Source organism: Halichoerus grypus, chromosome 1 (assembly GCF_964656455.1).
Source record: "Halichoerus grypus chromosome 1, mHalGry1.hap1.1, whole genome shotgun sequence".
Lineage (NCBI taxonomy): Eukaryota > Metazoa > Chordata > Mammalia > Carnivora > Phocidae > Halichoerus > Halichoerus grypus.
The window spans coordinates 7,136,101-7,155,768 of record NC_135712.1 but is presented as its reverse complement, the minus strand read 5'-3'; the positions used below and the strand labels follow the sequence as shown (position 1 = coordinate 7,155,768).

Genomic DNA, 19,668 nt, shown 5'->3' with positions numbered 1-19,668 from the left:
GCTCGTGGTGTTTTAGATGCAATGACCTGTTCCACTTTCACGTTTCTCCCTGCTTGGGTTCTCTTTCCAAGGGTTGCCATAACAGAGTACCACAAGCTAAGTGGCTTAAAACAACAGAAATAGGTTGTCTGAGGCTTGTGGAGGCTAGCAGTCTGAAAGCAAGGTTCAGCAGGGCCCTGACCCCTCTGGGGCTCTGAGTAGAATCCTTCCCTTGCCTCGTCTCTCTTCTGGTGGCAGTCAGCCATCCTTGGTACTCCTTGGCCTACTGCACCAGTTCAATCTCTGCCTCCATCATTACAAGGCCTTCTCCCTGCGTGTCTTCACATCACCTTGCCTTTGTGTGTGTGTCTGTGTCCAAAGTTTCCCTTTTTATAAGGACACTGGTCATTTTATTAGATGCACCCTCATGAGCTCATTTTGACTTGATGCAATCTAAAAATACTCTATTTCTAAATAAGGTCATGTCTTCAGGCACTAGGAGTTAGGGCTTTAATGTACCTTTTTGTGGGGCCACAATTCAACCCACTCCATATGCATATGTCAGCAGATCTCCCTCTTGAGTCTAGGGATTTCTCCCAAATGCTTGACCCGGATATGAAAAGAAAAGCTATAAGTTTTGGAGGTCTTACTATATCTTCAGCATTGTTTATGCACTTCACATGTATTTTCTTATTTAATCCATACAGTGTCATACAAAGTAGGCATTACCATCATCCATATTTTGGTGCAGCTGCAGGCCAAAGAACACCAAAATTAAATGACTTTCCAGATCCCAGAGCTAGAAAATGGCAGATTTTGGAACCCAGGTATGGTAATCCCTGATAAATGACTCTTAACCCTAAGCTCTACATGGCCCCCAGACTACCTTGTGGTTGGGTGTCCCATGGGTAACTTAAACGTGAAATAAACTGAACCAGTTCATCTATCTTCAATTTTTTTCTATATTCATTAACATCCGTCCAGCCACTCATGCTAAATCTAAGCTATTTTCAATCCCACCCCAGAAATGTAGCGGTTATGTGCTGAGCAACACAGTAGACTCTTTTGAACATCTCCTCTAGTCTTTCTTTTTTTCCTTAGTCTCCTTTGAAAAGGCCATTTCAGAATCTCTGAACAAATTAACAAATGCATCCCACCATCCCATGTCCTTGTGTTCCTCCCTGGGTAATTCTGATAGGGTAGCACAGGAATGAGAACTCAGACTCCAGAGTCAGACAGGCTCTCCAAATTATTGCCTGGGACATCCTGAGCCATGATCTTGGCTTTTCTAGTTTTAGTTTCTTTACCTGTAAAGTAAGAATAATAAATAATACCTACACCATAGGGTGCTTATGGGATTTAAATGAGATAATACCTTTTCTCCAAAGTGGATGGCCCAATGCCTGACAACACTCAATAGATGGTAACTGTACCATTTCTGTGTTTACGATTTCGGCCACACATATAACCCCAGGGCAGTTTCCTCAATCACTACCCAGCTTATCATCTAGGAATATAATTCACTTTGACTTTAGGATTTAAGTTTTAGCTGGTTTGGTTGTCTGGTTGCTTGACTTGGTCACAGAAGCAATTTAAACAGCTTATAGAAACACACTCCATGATGTAGACATAGCGGGAGAGATCCTTGGGAGTGTTCAGTGGTAGGTGAAATGAAGACATGTCGTCTTACCAACAAGTTCTGTAGCTAGACGTGAGCACGGGCTCTGGTCTTACCTACCTGTGTGAGTGTCCCTGGGAGAGGCGCATCCCTTCCCTCTGGGGCTCCATGTTCTCATGTGTAAAGGAAGAGGTTTGTGATTGTTTTCTCTGTCAACCCGACTGGATCATAGGACATCCAGACATTTAGTTAAACATTATTTCTGGGTGTGTCTGTAAGGATGTTTCCAGAAGAAATCAGCATTTGAACTGGAAGACTGAGTAAAGCAGTCTGCCCTCCCCTGTGTGGGTGGGTGACATCAATTAACCCACTAAGGACCTGAATGGAACAAAGAGGTGGAGGAAGGGAGGGAGGATTTGCTCCCTTTGCCTGGCTTTTGAGCTGCGACATCCATCTCCTGCGTTTAGGTCTCTGGCTTTCATGCTTTAAGACTCAGACTGAGGGGCGCCTGGGTGGCTCAGTCGTTAAGCGTCTGCCTTCGGCTCAGGTCATGATCCCAGAGTCCTGGGATTGAGCCCCACATCGGGCTCCCTGCTCAGCGGGAAGCGTGCTTCTCCCTCCCCCACTCCCCTTGCATGTGTTCCCTCTCTCACTGTGTCTCTCTCTATCAAATAAATAAAATCTTAAAAAATAAAATAAAATAAATAAGACTCAGACTGAAATCTACACCATTGGCTCTCTTGGGCTCTCAGTTTGCAGACAGAAGATTGTAGGCTGCGGGACTTCTCAGCCTCCATAATCACATGGGCTAATTCCTCATAATAAATAAATAAATGGGGAAGGGGAGAGAGAGAGAGAAAGAGATTGGTTCTGTTTCTCTGAAGAACCCTAATACCAAGTTGAACTAAGATCATCTAGAGGCTTGTACCTCCAACTCCTGTGACTCCATGATTCTTGCTAACTGAATCTGGATTACCATTAACTCAATAAATGCACATTTACTGACCTCTGCACACAGGCCACGAGCTTGCTGCTGCTTTGTCTGGTGGTTAAGAATGTGGAAGACATATTCCCCAACTTGCAATCTAATAGAATAGACAGGCTCATGAATAACTAACTCTAATACAGGTTCAAACATAATGGGTTTACCGTCTGAGCTTGGTCAGTGGGTATACTCTTTTTTTTTTTTTTTTAAAGATTTTATTTATTTATTTGACAGAGAGAGACACAGCGAGAGAGGGAACACAAGCAGGGGGAGTGGGAGAGGGAGAAGCAGGCTTCCCACCGAGCAGGGAGCCCGATGTGGGGCTCAATCCCAGGACCCTGAGATCACGACCTGAGCCGAAGGCAGACGCTTAACGGCTGAGCCACCCAGGCACCCCATTGGGTATATTCTTCTATCACTTGTTATTCATCTGCTTTCAAAGCCCAGCTTGGAGATATTTAGGAGGAATCGTGTGAAAGCCATGTGAGCCCTCTGCCACTCCAACAACTCAAAATCTTGACTTTACAATAAGTCAGACCAGCAAAGACTCACACTGGGCATATGCTCTCTATCTGCATGGAGCTGTTCTCTAATACAATTCACTCTGTTTATAAAGGATGTTGCAAGAAACACGCTAGTGAAATGGAGCACTGCAATCACGTCAGAATGATGGTCATTTCTACAGTCTCAGTGGACCCCAAAGGTAAAGTCCAGGGATCCTGTGTGTAGGATTCAGAATTGAGAAAAACATCACCTTCCCTGTGAAACTTCTTTGTGAAAACAGGGATTATGTCCCCACATGACTTTTTATTTTGGCTGCCAGGAAGCTCAAAGCCATCCGATATCGTGGCCAAGCTCATGGTCAAATGTGGTCAAAATGGCTGCATTCTTCTTTCATGTGATTTTGGTTTTCCATTAATATTTTTAATTGCCTCAGGACTGATTCTTAATTTCTTTTTGATCAGTAGTTTGGTTCGTGTATTTATCAGTAGCCTAGTTCACAAGGCATATCAAATCCTCCATGGTACTAAATGGTATATGTGTATTTAAGTATGAGATGTATTCTAGAATATAATGTGGAACAAAATAAAGCATGATAATAAAAGAATTGGTCAGATGTCTTATGAGAAGCAAGTAAGTTGCCAAAAGATTAAACTTGGCTTCCTAGACAGGGGGGGTTGCCCTGAAGAAGGATTTGTGAGCAGAGAATGGAGGAAGGGCATTCCATCGGAGGGAACAGCACGGATGGAGAAACACGGTTGTGGTGATGGAGAGGGTGAGGAGAGCGCGGGACTGGGGGGCAGGATGTGGTAGAGAAAAATGGCGCAGCCTGCAAAGGCATTTAAGAATTGTATCATGAACGGTACCAAGGAAGCTTCTCTTGACCATTCATGTTTATTGTCATCTCGTTCCTCTGATGTTTTGAACCATTTGTCTGAATCAGTCATTTGAGCTCTTAACCCCACACTCTCCTGTCAGGAACCACTGACTTCATGTGGATGGGTCTAATCTACTTCTGACTGGCTCTGGTCACTTCCTCTGTGACGGGCATAAGAGTAGCAAGTCCTCACTGAACACCTCATGAGTTGAGGAGAAGGGACCCAGTACGGAGGGTCTGAGGAAGACAAAATACCAGGAGTTCCAGCCATGGGTGTTTGGGGGGCAAGAATAGGGGATCTTAGGGTACCTGGGTGGCTCAGTCGTTAAGTGTCTGCCTTCAGCTCAGGTCATGATCCCAGGGTCCTGGGATCGAGTCCCACATCGGGCTCCCTGCTCGGCAGGAAGCCTGCTTCTCCCTCTCCCGCTCCCCCTGCTTGTGTTCCTGCTCTTGCTATCTCTCTCTCTGTCAAATAAATAAATAAAATCTTAAAATAAAAAAAATAAAAAAAAAGAATAGGGGATCTTAAATCATATAAGAGCTTTTATTCATGGTGACTGAAACACACTAAGCGCTCAGTGAATGAATGAATGAAGCAAACAAGCAAATGTGACAACTGTTTATCTCTGAGACTTCTGATTGCCAGGAGTGCTCGTGCTCAAGGTGGATATTTAGAAAATAAAAGTAGAAATGTTTGACTGAGGAGTCATTCAATTACCTCTGAAACTAATAATACACTATATGTTAATTAACTGAATTTAAATTTGAAAAAAAGGAGAAATGTTTGAAAAGTGCAATGCTTTTGCACCCATTTTAGGGAATAAAAACAGAGAAAAGGAAAAAAAATCTTTCAAAATGATGTAAGCTGCTAAAACCCGATGTCCTGTTGCATTTTGGTCAGCATTTTGCAACTTTCAAGAAAAGTGGATGAAGACTGCGCCTTCCTCTTTGTTAGCCTTGTTGGTTAGCACATCGCCAGATGCATTGTCAATATGGAAAAAGCTACAGGGACCGCCAGAGCTACAGCCGGCACCCAGAGGGACAGCATCCCCGATGGCAGATGCTTCATGAGATGTCGTTAAACCTAGGTGCTTTAGAATACCAGCTCCACGGTGCAGTGGAGATCCATTTGTTTCTCAACGGTGATCTATGTTCACAGACTTGGCGAGGCAGACGTGGGAACACATGGAAGTCAGATGCCTACATTGTGCCTGAGTTGTCTTTGCTGTTGATAGGAATGCAGCCCAGTGCCTACAGACCTCGTACTGTGCTTGGTCCAGCTTGTCAGAATGGAGCCCAGGGATCCATCTCACACTGTATTCTGTGCCTTTAACCATCCTGGGTTTCCCTGTGGATGCCTTGACACATAGCCTCTGCAGATTTTATTTTATTTTATTGATTTTATTTTATTTTTATTTTTTATTTGAGTATATTTGTCACACAATGTTACATTAGCGTGCCACCAATGATAGGTCCCAAAAATACATCCTAAGGGAGAAGCATTAGGAAGACAAAATTCCTTCCCACCAAATGGGTGACTCTTCATTTTTTAAATTGTTTAGAACATCAAGTGAAATTGTTGGTTATTTCCTATCTTCCTGGCCACTCCTTCTTCTAAAAGTAACCTAGCCTGCCTTTATTGAAAATGGTTAATGTGTATTTAAGTAAAATTTATTTGGTGTCTTCTATTTAGATTAGAGCTTCTCAAACCGTATTATGCATGAAATCACCCAGAAAGTGCATCAACAATGTGGAATCCTTGAGCCTCCCCACATTCAGATTCAGGAAACTTAGAAATGTGCATTTTCAAATCACAAGTCTCCCAGGGAATCCTGATGCAAGTGGTTCTGATCGTACTTGGAGAAACATTTTCCCATCGATGTCCAAATCCAGCTGAGCCAACCAACAAAGTGCCATTTCACCAGGCCACACATGTCTAGCTCCTCGTAAGACTGATTTCACTGAATGACCTACACAGAATAATCTACAACCATGTCAGGAACAGCCCAACCCCGTGAGATATAGACTTAGACATACAGATGTACACCAAATGGACAGACAGACAGACAGGTAGATAAAAAAGTACCAATGTGATTTATTGTCTAACTGGTGTACTTTGAGAGGGAGAGGCACAATCCACAATTTTTCCAGGACACCAGGTATAAGCCAGGGCTTTCTGGAATGTCTGCTGGTCTCACTGATTGAGTGTTTTTCTCATGACTTCCCTGCTCCTCTCCTATGACAGACCAAGGAACACATTTTTCTCTAGACTCAGAATGAACAGCTGGGCCATCCTTCCCATATCACTTTCCTTTTTATCTTATGAACACTTAATCACGTACTAATTGAGGCATCCCCTTCCACTGCCTGTGGACACCTTGGAACCGAATGACACCCACCTCTTGCAACTGTGCAAGATTTAAAAGTTTGAGTTTTAAAAGCCAATGTTTAGAAATAAATAATTTTTTCAGCTATCTTTATGATTTGCACTTGTGAGTGTCATTCATGTGTTTACCTAGTAGGAACTCTATGTGCCAGGTGGAACCAGGTGTGGAGAATTCCATCTACGTGTGCAGAGCACTCTATGGCCAAGATGTGCCTGCATGAGGTGCCTGGGTCCCGGGTCCTGGAACTCGGGCTGAAGGTACAGAGGCAGCAGCTACGGAGCTGCCCCCAGGGTCTGCAATCTCATGGCCACATTGGGGAATTATCTGGATTGTGCAATGCAGCTGTATGTGTGCGTGTGCGCGCGGTGGGGGGGCTTGTGGAGGTGAGTGGTTGGGTGTGGGGGGATGGATGTGTGGTGGGTGGGTGCGTGTGGGTGTGGGGTGTGTGTGTTCATCTGCGTGTCTGTGTATGAGCACACATACATGAAGCTTGGCCAATAACTGAAAGACTCACAACTTGCAAAATCAGCCACAACTAGGTCTCTTACAAACACTATTAACTGAATAACTGCCTGCATTGGTGTGAAGCAACCAAAGGAGGGAACAGCTGAAAGAGGACTTTCTTCAGGGGATGAAACCAATCTTTACACAAAACCTTAAATATGAGCCAATCTGCATGACCATCATTCCACCCATCCAACTGACATGTAATGAGCACCTACTACACAGTATCAGGAATGGTGGATGCTCTGACTCAATTAAATTGGTTCTTTGCCTCTTCCCCATATAAATATCTCTCCTGTTTTCTCAACATTTCCCTTAAGGTAGAAACCCTCCAGTCTGTCCCTGTTGGAAATGATACTGATGACTTCAAAGCACACTGAACCCCTGAGAGAAATATGACCCCAGCGGTAAACAGGGTGAGTGGCACCACGCATTACCTCCTGGGTCTGTGATTCTATGAAGAACCAAGACAAGAATCTCTCCTCGGAATGGTTCTCCCATCTTAGAGAATGAAAAACTTTGTTTGCCTGAACTGAAGAAATGACACTCTTAGGAAACAAGGCTAAGGGAGAGACAGGTGTGGGTGGGTGCCCTTTGGGTTCCTACCTCATTCTGTTCATATCCAGATAGCAGCTGAGGCAACAGCATCCCTGCCCTCCATTTCTCCCCAGGAACACCCTTGCTCTCAGCCTCTTTTAGGTTGCCTGCTTTGGACACTTGCATCTCCGTATTTTTCCCCATCAGCAGGAACCCCCTTCTGTTCTCCAGCTCAGGAGCAAGTCAGGGTTTCCGGTAAGTAGCTCAGCTGCCGTGATCAAACCAAATACAGGGCTTCCGTATAAAAGTCAACTGCCTTTCAATCAATATCAAAACCAGTTTTGTCCCTGTCATCAGGCCCACATGAGACTCCACCTCCGCTGTTTCCAGTAAAAGTCTCACAAGATGCCTCAAGATGAGGGATGGCCCTGAAGGATAATGCCTTTCATATCAACCACACGAAAGCAGCTTCATGCAGTTTGCTGAAAGCCACCACCACCCCACCACCCCACCCCGCCAGTGACAATCCTGAAGTGAAGCTCAGTCCACGAGCCCAAGCTGGATGTTCAGCCAGGTCCTCTGTGCTTCTCGGTCTATATGGAAGGCGACAGAAGTCCATGAAAGTGATTGTACACAGACTAAGGGGCAGTAGGATGGGGATCATACACAGACTAAGGGACAGTGGGATGGGAATCACACCACAGAGGGGACTGGAGCCCATTCACCATCACACTTCATAGAGATGAATTTAGGTGACCCCTAGAGCAAGGCTGAATCAAGTTTGTGCAAACCTCACCCACACACAGGTATCCTTTCATCCATTCTCCCCTCAGTTAATGTTCCTTGAGCACCTACTGCATGTCAGGTGCTGTGCTTGGCCACAGAGGTTGGGCCTTTGGGGGGCTGAGGCTGTATGGAGGGAGGAAGCTAATAAGCAAATGGTCACATGAATGTGCAGTATAATGACAGATGGGAGTGAACACCATTAAGACAAATAAGGCAGGCGGGGGCTGAGGTCCCTGGGTGGAGTCGGGAATGGCTCTAGGTGGGGGGCCCTCAGGAAAGGCCTCTCTGAGGAGACATTTGCACTGAGCCCTGATGAAGGACAGAACTACCTGGAATCAAGGGTTTCAGGCTGAAGTGACAATAAGTCCAGGCTCCTGAAGCAGAGCCACAGGGCGACCAGATGGCCAGCCTCAAGGAGTGACAGAGGGGAGCCCACAGGGTCTGTCTCAGGAGCCGAGACTGAACCCAGCACCTCCAGGAAAAGAACGAAGGGGCAGGAAGGCCTATCTGAACTCTAACTCAGCCTCTTATTAATTGTAGGCCCCAGAAAAAGTTAGTTGACCTCTGGGAGCTCCATTTTCCTCATCAGAGAAATCATGATAAGGATTCCTACTTCCCAAGATTTCCTGAGATGGTGTCTCCAAACTGCTCACCAAAAACCCTGACATTGACTAAAGACTCAGGAAATCATCACTGTGGCCCTGGTATTTTGGGTTTTATGCAGCATGTTTCCTCTGAGGAGCTGTGTGTAAGTCACCTCTCCTAGTCCCTTCAGTTTGGCTCAACAAGTAAGTTCCTGGCATTTCCCTCAAATTCACAGCTATTGCTTTGGTTTGAGTTTAGAATTACTTCTGTGGCAGAGAATTACTCTGGTTCTCAGAATCTGTATTGTAGGTCAGGGATAGCTGGAATTTTTGACTTTGAGAACAAGCAATACATAGCTCCCAGCTTTTTATTTTGCCAGATAAGATTTTTTTTTTCAAAAGCCTACCATCTAGTATGAGTAACACTTCATTAAAAAAAAAATACCTAACACCAAATAATCTCAGAGAAAGGGCAATTTTTCCCTTGAGAGATCACTTCATGGATTTCCACTCTCTCTCTCTCTCTCTCTTTCTCTCACACACATACACACACAAACTGATCGGTGGACATTTCACCAAAGGTGGCCAGACTCCTGCTGGCCTCCATGTACAATAGGTCCTCTAGACCAGTGAGGGTGATGGAAGCCAGAGGCAGGAAGAGAAAGCAGAATGGTGCTCTGGAAAAGCACAGTTTGTGGACTGAGCAAAGTATGAGCATCTGACCTGCCGGGACGATGACTCTGCGCTCGTTCGTGGTCATGTTTGGGGGCGGCATGTGCTTCTCCTCCATGTAGCTGCCATAATTCATGCCCACAGTGTCTGGGCTGCCCACCATCTTCCCGCCTTTTGCCATGCTGCATTCATCCGGGGAGTTCCTGAAGGGGAAGAAGATAAATCCTCCCATTATTGCTGCCACTGAGAAGCCTGCCTCCCAGTCTTCTTATGATACACAGAGAGAACCAAAGAAGGGCGAGGTGGGGAGGCTGATGAAGGAGGAGGAGAGAAGAGAAGCGTCAAAGGGCAAATACAGTGTCTGCTCTGGGCTGAATGACCGTGTCCTCCCAAAACTCCTTTCTTGAAGGCCTGACACCCAATGTAATGGTATTTGGAAGTGGGGCCTTTGGGAGGCGATCGGGGTCCCCATGAAGTCATGAGGGTGAGGGCCCCCGTGATGGGATTAGTGTCCTTACAAGAAGCAGAAGAGACCAGAGGCCTCTCCCTCTCTGTCTCCTCTGAGGATATACAGAGAAGCTGGCCATCCACAGCCCAGGAGGGAGCTCTCCCCGGACCCCAACCCGCCAGCAACTTGGTCTTGGACTTCCAGCCTCCATACCTGTGAGAAATAGATTAATACATTCCTGTCGGGTAAGCCCCCCAGGCTGTGGTCTTTTGTCACTGCAGCCGGAGCTGGGCTAATACGGTGGCCATGCTCGGTTGAAGGACAGGCCAGGCATGGGGGAAGCAGAGCTGCCACCTGGCTTCTGTTTCTTAAGCCAACTCCTTCTGAAACTGTCATGTCAAAACTCCCCTGGCAACAGGTGTTTGGAAACACTTGCAGGGAAGAGCATGCTGCCATTGTCCTCTCTCTGCAACTCTCAACGGGCTGTGTACGCAGATGCTTGGAGGCGACACCAGCTCAGAAGGCACTCTGCCAGGCTTATCCTAGAATGACAGTCCTCTTCTAAAACTCAGAATGAAATCCTGTTTTCCAGTTTCAAATCCCTACCGCCGATCTTTCGATGTGGAGCTTTGAAGGCTCACCATGTCCCCAGCGGAAGTACAGGCAGGTAGGGCAGAGACGCAGGCAGGCCTGGTACCCTGGGAGGCAGTGGGAGAGAGCACTCAGCAGCCCCGAGGCTGGGATGGGGTGTGAAGCCAGCTCTGAGGATGCAGAAAGGGCCCAGCTGCTGGCACCCGGGTAACCGTTCACAGGGCTACTGTTACTAAGGCAGCCACGGTCATTTGGATCAAGACAAACCTGCCTTTTTTTCTGGAAATATATATAGTCAGTGAGATTTGAAGGTTATAGGATATGGTAAAATATCTAATGGGGAAACCCCAAATGGAAAATCCAGCTTAACCAGGAAACAGAAAAATACGTCGATGCCTCTTTGAAGGTGAACCCACAGATCGTTAACTCAAGATCACTGTAGTTGAGGGATCCTGAGAGTTGGGTTACATCTTCTAAGGTGGATTTCTGGCAATTGCCTCCCGGGTTCTACCCAACACAGGGTTTTAGTGCTCTTTGGAATCTCCAAATCTTCACTGGATGTCGGATTTCCCTCCCATGTCTCAGGCCTTGAGGTTGTGGCTCCACTCCAATGAGCTTTTCTTCAACTTCTCCAAACACCTCACTAGTTGGAGCTCTGCAGCCAACTTGTGGAATCATGGAACTACAGGCCTGGCATGGACCTGACCTTCAAGTCTCAGAAGGTCAAAACCATCTGAGGCAGAAGGGCACTCTCTGGGTGGGACAGGGCTGGGGTGGGATGGAGAAGTTCATTCAAGAGCCAAAGGCATGGCAGAGGTGTGGACAGAAAGGGCAGACTGAGGGGCAGTGCCCTGGGAAGAGTTCATTCAGCATCTTTAGAACTCTGAAAAATCGAAGTTTCTTCCCAGCATCACTTGCACACATGCCTGGTGCTGATGGAGGGACCTTAGGGCTGATGGTGAGGAAAGAGCAGGTACGTCTATGGGTAAAGATCATGGTCAGGGTCAGAGGACTAGGGCCCTACCACAGGCCTGGAAATACATGGTCCTGCTTCATGGCATCCTCACAGCTGTGCTAACACGAAGGAAATTTAAAAACAAAAACAGTCTGAGTTCCCATGGTGCAGATTCTCTATATTTCCACCGCTGCCTACACATGCATTACTTCCTGCTGATGCTACTTTTCCTGGCTTCAAACACTTATCTCTAGAAGCCCCATCCTAATATCACAACATGGAATGTCTTCACTTGAGACTTAGTTTCCTATCCCTTTGGAAAATTCCATCAGTTGAGTGGAGGGTGTGTGTTTTGCTCTATTTGCCTCAAGGAGAGGAGTTACTAGGGACTAGAGGACAGAGTCTAAAAGATTTGGTTCTTTCGGGAAAAGGTTTTAGATGCTGCTCAGTGGATGAGCGTGATTCGATGAAGTCTAGGTGAGCACTGCAGGTTCACTCATTTGCTCATCTGTTTAGACCGCTATAGACCAGGCACCTTAAATCCTCTCTTCTCCAGCAAGACAGGTAAGCTTTCTCTTTCTCAAAGAGATCTTAGCACTCCTATGTTCATCCATCCGGCTTCCATTGTGCAAAAACTGCCACGTGAACCCCTCAGACCTGATCTTCAAAAGCTGCACCTTCGGAACATTGTATTCTGTTTTAGCTTCAGAGGAAGAAAGAATGGAACCTCATTCTTGATCATTTCAAATAGTTTTTGTAAAAACTCTAGGGGAACGGCAGCCCCAAAGAGGGGAGAGGGTCACACCACAGGCCTCCAGCATGCTGGACTCAAGCAGGTAATCAAGGCACAGGGGTCCCAGATGTGCTGTTCTTGCTTCTCAGTCATTTCTCCTTGTTTATCCTCTTGGGAATTTTCACAGCCCCAAAGCAGCATATATAGGGGTGAGCCCTGTCCTGTGAGCCTAATCATTATCAGTCCTCTTACAGCCTGGGGCAGCAGGTGCGGGCACCATCTCTATTTTTCAGAGGTTTAAACCGAGTGCATAAAAGAGAATGGCCTTGTTCAGGCTCCAGAGCCAGGAGGGGTCTGAACTAAGACGTGAAGCTGGACAGCCTCACCCACTGTCCACACGCAGGACGCCTCCACCAAGGAAAGGGAAGATGCCGTCCTTACCAGGTAAAATAGGCCTTAATTTCAGAAAGGCATTGAGACCTCCCCGCCCATATGTTACTCTGGTCAAGGCATGCACTGCCACACATGCACAGTTCCTATTCTAGGACATCACTGTAGCCCCTGTTCATTACCCGGCATGGCAGGTGTGGGACCCAACCAGGACACGTCTTAAAAAAAACCTAAGTAAGAGACAGAGACAGTTCTTGGAGTAGAAAATTTTCTTCAGAGGCATCTATTTAGACACCGCTTTATTTAAGGAAAAGAGAATCTTAACATGATTCAGAGAACTGACAAGTGTCTATTTGAAAGTCTCCCAACAAAAACATGTTCAGCTCGTGGCCCAGGTGTGATAAGGAAAGCCCCATGCTGCAGAAATCTGTCTCCGGGCTTACTGCACTGTGACTCCACAGATGTTGTGCATACTGACGTTTGCAAGTCAGCCCGGAGAAACTTCCCAGGAACAGTTTGGTATTCCACCGGCATCAAGCCCTGCCTAAGAGAGAGGGTCACGTGATCTCTACTCCACCATGATAAGGACTTGGACGTTCAATGCATTGCTTTTGAAATGCACATAGCAAAGAGCATCACTTTAAATATTGTATTCTTAGTATTTGCACATGTGTTTTCCAGCGGTTTCTGTAAAAGTTCTAAGGCAATTCATTAGATGCTTGCTAAATGGATAATCGTTTGGTGAATGTGAAATGTCTCTGTCTTATTGTTTGGGGGATGAATTTCTTTATTGCAAATAGGCATCACTCAAGATATTTCTCTCAATGATTCTTTCTTTTGGGGGCACACAGAAGTTATTATGGAAATCAAAATCACAATGAGAGATCACCCCACACCTGTCAAGATGGCTAGTACAAAAAACAAAAGATAATAAACGTTGGCTAGGATGTAGAGAAATTGGAGCCCTTGCACGCTGTTGGTGGGGATACAAAATGGCGCAGCTGCAATGCAACAGAGAATGGAGGCTCCTTGAAAGTCTTTAGAAAAGGCAACCATATGACCCAGCAATCTCATTTATGCATATTTATCCGAAAGAATGGAAATCCGAATCTCAAAGAGATATTAGCACTCCTATGTTCATTACAGCACTATTCACAATGGTCAAGGTGTGGAAACAACTTAATTGTCCACCCATGGGTGAATGGACAAAGAAAATGTGGTGTATACAATAGTGGAATGCTAGTCTGCTTTAAAGGAAGGAAATCCTGCAGACTCTGACAGGGCATGAGCCTTGAGGACGTTATGCTGAGTGACATAAGCCAGTCACAGAAGGACAAATACTTCGGACAAATACTCCCCTTTACATGAAGTGTCTAACGTGGTCAAATTCAGGCAATTGAAGTGGTTTCCAGGAGCTTAGGGAGAGGAGAAATGGGGAGTTCCTAATCAACAAGCATCAAGTTTCAGTCAAGGGAGATGAAAAATCTCTTGAGACCCGCTCTCCAATATTCTACCTTTGGTCAACAATAGTGTACACCCCAAAATTTGTTGAAAGAGTGGGTCTCATGTTAAGTGTTCTTACCACAATAAAATAAATTTCTGTGTCTTGAGGCACCTGGGTGCCTCAGTCAGTTAAGTGTCTGCCTTTGACTCAGGCCATGATTTCAGGGTCCTGGGATCAAGCCCTGTGTTGGGTTCCCCACTCGGCAGGGAGTCTGCTTCTCCCTCTGCCCCTCCCTGCTTGTACTCTTCCTCTCTCCTGCTCTCTCTCTCAAAGAAATAAATAAAATCTTTTTTAAAAAAAAAAAAAAAGGATTACTATGTCTTAACCACATTCTCAAATGCACATTTTCAGGTCTGGGTTCTATTTGTAACCCGAAAACCACCAGTCCGGACAATCCCATAGAGAATGTGGCATCAGTAGAGGGAACAGGAGCTGGGAGGACAGCTCTGTTACAGCAGGAGAAAACCTACATTGGGCTGAGGTCGCGTCGGGAGGGGAAGGCTGGTGCAGAGGGAAGAATTTTGTGAAGGCATTGGACAACAGCTGGGGTGCCATATCACTTCACAATTCCAATTCCCCCACCTCCCCCTTGGGGCCACATAGCTTTAGAAGTCTAGTCTCAGCAGCAACCTCTCAGATCTCCCTGGTGTGTGTGCATAATTGTGGTCACACCAGGGAATAGTGCTGAAAGCCCCTTCTACCTTTGTGATCAAAAAGATGGGCATTGATGTTCTTCTTCAGATAACTGGGCACTCATGCCCAATTAAGTTGGCTTGTTGAGCCTCAATGAACGAACCACTCGTAAAGAGTATGTGAATTGAGATAATGAGCACTGACTTCTTATGACACAGTGGTATTTCAAAATAACGGTGAAGGGACATGGCAAAGAATATCAAATAAATTGGAAACTGCACTAAATTTAAATTCAGGTGAGAAATTGGACATGTCCCCAAACCCCACTGGGTTCTCATAGACTTTCAGAATCAAGGGGCTGGAAGAAGCTCCATTCCCAAGCCCCCAGGCATGACTCTCTAGAAGATACTTAGACCAACAAATGTTTAGTTTATGTGAACATATTTCCAAAGAGGAGATTCCATCATTTTCCTCTGCAACTTTAGAGTTATATTTATGTGGATGTGTGGTGGTTTTGAATATATTTTATTTCCCTACCCTTCCTCAAACTACATGTAGTTTATAAGATTGCATACAAGACAACATGATATAAGGCAGATATAAAAATGCATACAAATGCATACAAAATGATAACATGAATAATCAAAGGAATGGAAGTGAATGGAATGTAAGGCAGAAAAGGAATTAATCATGAAATAATATCAGCACTTTGAGTTGGCTTACTCTTTATAGCTGCTAGAGGTAGGACACCTATTTATCTCTGAGCTTCCTACTAGCCAAAGCAAAGAAGGAAGTGTATCCTGTTACAGTTCAAAGGGTCTGAAACATAAAGATGAACCAGTTACTCAGCAGAAGCAGAAGTTTCTCTCATGGCTTCTCCTGAAGAGAATGGGCGATACAGCACGCAGTTCCCAGTGTCTGATCACAGATCCAAAGCATTCCACACAGCACCAGGGGACTGGTAACAAAACGGTGCTCCAAGCACACAGGTCTCAGCTGCTTCAGCTACAGAAATCAAGAGACTACACGTGCTCAGCTAGTCCTCCATACTTGCCATTTCTTGACACTCTGGAAAAAATCAGGCAACCTAAGAGATCAGGGAAGGGGTATCAAAAATAATAGAGGGCGCCTGGGTGGCTCAGTTGGTTAAGCGACTGCCTTCGGCTCAGGTCATGATCCTGGAGTCCCTGGATCGAGTCCCGCATCGGGCTCCCTGCTCGGCAGAGAGTCTGCTTCTCCCTCTGACCCTCCCCCCTCTCATGTGCTTGCTCTCTCTCATTCTCTCTCTCTCAAATAAATAAATAAAAAATCTTTAAAAAAAAAAATAGAAATAATGGAAAGGCAAAAAGATCTTGAGAGATGGAATGCTATATGTTCCAGTTTCCACAATCTTCTATTTCTGTGCTTTAAACACAAATTCGCCTCTGAGAGTGCCTAATGCATTGTGGGCAAACAAATATTTACAGACCTTACTTGATTTGAACCTAGGCTGTAGGGGTCCTGAGTCCAAGCACTTGGCCACCACACTCTAGGACCTCACCTGGTAAGTCCACATGAACAGTCCCTCTCATGGACGTGAAACATAACTGAACGGACCTCAGAAAACTCCGTTTCGTTACTGTTGGGTATTTTCAGAAGGATATCCTGGGAGTGGCCCCGAAGGCGGTCATGGAGAGATTTGCAGATGTGAGCTGAGCAGGGGTACCCACGTGCAGACAAGTCCTCCAGGGAGAAGCCAAAGATGGCGTGTTGATGGGGACATACGTATGAATTTTGATTAGTCTAGGTTTTTTTAAAAAAAGGTTGATCATCTCAATTTCCAGTTGAATATCAAATGCTTCCCCCCACAATACTTCCTTGAGGTACTCAGCACTGAGCACGCTCGGCAGAGATGATGGGCTTACACTGGCGAGCACGGGAGGAAATCCAAGGAGAGGTCCCCACACTAGGAGGCACGGCAGGAAGGAATCTGATCCAGAACGTGGGCCCAAGAACTGAGGACCAGGACAGAAGCTGGACCATTGGGAAAACTAAGTCAGTCTAAGGTTTTAAGATCAAGTGGAACACAGCCGGGGACAAAAGCTTCATTTAGCTGTTGCTACACATAATACCTTATTTTTAAAAGGGGTAACGCACCTGTGAAAATGTACTGAGAAATTAAAGCCGGGGCTTTGTTTTTGAAAAATAAAATAAACTTGGCATCTGACATCGGTTTTCTCACATCAGAGACTACTTACAGCAGGAGAGATTCCATCATGGAAAGAGCCCACAGTGAATGGCACAGACATGGCCATTAGCTTGACAAGAATGGAGCCTCAGCCCTGCGCTGTGGTCTGTGCTGCGTGAATGGACCTCATTTATCCAAGAAGGTCGCCGAACACAGCCCCAGGCGACAACCCTGAGCTCACTAGCCACATTAAATCTGTGATTCACCCTCACTTCACAACAGTTAGCGGAGGCCCTAGGGCCTTAGAAAAAGTCCAAGGCACGTCAAAATCAAATCTGGAACATCAATATACTTCTAGAAGTGGGTAGAGACAAACCCACAAGCCTCTTGAAAATCTACCTATTTTTCCAAGACCCATTCTTCTTCTTACCCCTGAATTCCTCTTGCCCTTAAGAGAGAACTTCCACTGCCTTGCCGTCTACCACATGCTTTACTTCCAGATTGATCTTCCCCAAATACAAACCCATGCTGGGTACGTGCAGCCTAAGCCCTTCATTGGGCCATAGCACCTTTGGATAAACCCACACTCCCTAGATCCTCCCCTGGCCTTGGGTCTTCTCAATCCATTCAGCCCCTTTAACCAGAGTATTTATGGAGCAAATCTCTCTGCCAGGCCCTGTCCCAGGTGCTGGGGATTCGCCGGTGTCCCTATTCTCTTGGTGTGTGCATTTGAGTGAAGAAAGCCCTCTCCCTGACTCCACCTACCTTTGCCCTCGAAGACCATGTTCTCTATCACCCTGACTCTTATGTGGATAAGCAAGCTAACGTTACCCTCATGCAGTCTTCAGCTCGTCACTGTTTACTAGAATGTGACTATCTTCCCGAATGTTCTTTTTAGTTTATTGGGTGATGAAGCTATGTGAGAGAAATGCAAAGGTTTTATTTGGCGGCTCTGCCCTAAAAGCCCAAAGAGGTCAGTTCCGAGAGAGGGCCCTCCGTGGGAGGTTGGCCCGGGCATGCATTCCGGGCCTGTCTCAGACCCGAATACCAAAAAACCCTTCTCAGGTGGTTTTCTTCCTAAGAACCCTAAAAGCACATACTTACTCCTAATCGACTGAACAAACTCCTAATCGAGTTTCATAGCATGAATTGAGGTAAGTCACCACAAAAGGTATTTTCAGGACCCCAGACAAGGAAGGGATTGTCTGGAGGGCGCCGGGGTAATTTGTGGGTCTGTTTTATTTCTGAATCAGAGGCAGTGGAAAAGCTGCTTCAGACCCCATGGCCTGAGCAGCGGGTGGAGCTCGGCAGTGATTCATGGAGAGCTCTCCGCTCAAACTGAAACTGTAGATGTTTGTCTTCGCAGCTGTGTGTTATTTTTACCCTTACTAAATATGCTCTCTTACACCTGGAATCCCAGTCTCTTCCCTCCAGTCCGGTCCCCTTCCCCCTCTCCAGAGCAGCTGAAGACTCAGTTAATTAAAAATCACCACCAACTCACCAACAGTTAGTTCTTTGTCCCTGAAAGGGGTTTGTTTGAAGGTTCCCTGAGTTTCATTATTGAAGTTTTTATTTCTCTTTACAGCTGAGAATGGATATCAGCAAGATCTTGAAATCTGGGGAGAATTGCATCCTTTTGGGATTCGTCATTTGGAAATAAAATATTCTATAGAATAGGATCTCTATAAATAGTTACCTGCTCAGGATGAGATGTGGCATATTTTCTACCTTGGGAGTTGTCTTTTTTTTTTTGCTTGGAATACTTTCATTTGTCAGAGAGGAAAGAATTAAGCCCAATAGCCACCAAGGTGCTTCAGGTTTTTATTTTCACAACAGGCTATGTAAATTCCGGTTAACCAAAATTATTTCACTTTCAAGACAGAAAATGCCAAAGCGGTCCCCCTGTCCCTTTGCCAATACCCACAGTGATCCGATGGGATTCCCATGCACCATAATGGGGAGCAAGACTCCTAGGCCTTCTTCCCCTACAAAATGGCGCCCATCCACTTGACATCCCAAGAGATGGCAAAGACAGTTGTGAGTGGCTGCTGAGGAGAGGGGATGAGGAGAGGTCTGCTCCAGACTGAGAAGCAAGTAGCAGAGCCTTTGTCTCCTTCCTGACTTTTCCCTGAGTGAGGCTCTCTCAGTCCGTGTCTCATTTTTGCAGCCCAATGAACTGACTCAAGGCCCCTTACGAGTAGGACAAGCTAGGACTAACTGACCTCACCATCACCGTTCGGAAAATTCACTAGCTTGCAAGTCTCCAACACTGTGCCACCCACACCTTGGAAGACGGCCGAGCTTAATTAGGAGGCATCTTGCAGGCCAACTCCATTCAGAACCCTGAACCAGAAAGGAGCGTATGCGGTTGTTGTTGCAGATTTCACTGTCCTAACATAACACACAAAGTCTTATAGAAATTGCAGGAAAATACACATTAGTCAAATCTCAACGAGTATAAGTAGAAAGGCGTGGAGAGAGAGCAGTCCCAGCAAATGACTTACAAGTATCAAATATTGAGTGTTGCACATAAAATGAGGGAAAGTGGCATTAAAAGACCTTCAGCCGAGATTCCATTCTGTAGGTGGTTGCTGGGCACAGCTCAACACAAACAACATCAGGTCCATGAACCGTCACCAGCCTAATACTGAGAAATTTTTTTTATTTTTAATGTCACCCCAGCAAATATTTACTGAGAGCCACCAATATACTTGAATGGCAAGTCTCTTCATGACGCTTACAATTTTTTTAAAGATTTTATTTATTTATTCCAGACAGACAGAGAGAGAGAGAGCATGAGCGGAGGAGAGGGGCAGA

The 19,668-nt window shown here is 45.7% G+C and overlaps 1 protein-coding gene across 7 annotated transcripts in view; it reads right to left on the bottom strand.

Annotated features, from left to right (window-relative positions):
• ERG (ETS transcription factor ERG) overlaps nt 1-19,668 on the bottom strand; it is a 235,635-nt gene that overhangs the window by 30,920 nt on the left and 185,047 nt on the right. For all 7 annotated transcript variants that reach the window (XM_036118418.2, XM_078073261.1, XM_078073212.1 and 4 more), the window contains one exon: nt 9,482-9,633. In XM_036118418.2, coding sequence (XP_035974311.1) covers nt 9,482-9,633 — 152 coding nt within the window. The remainder of the gene's footprint in view (nt 1-9,481; nt 9,634-19,668) is intronic.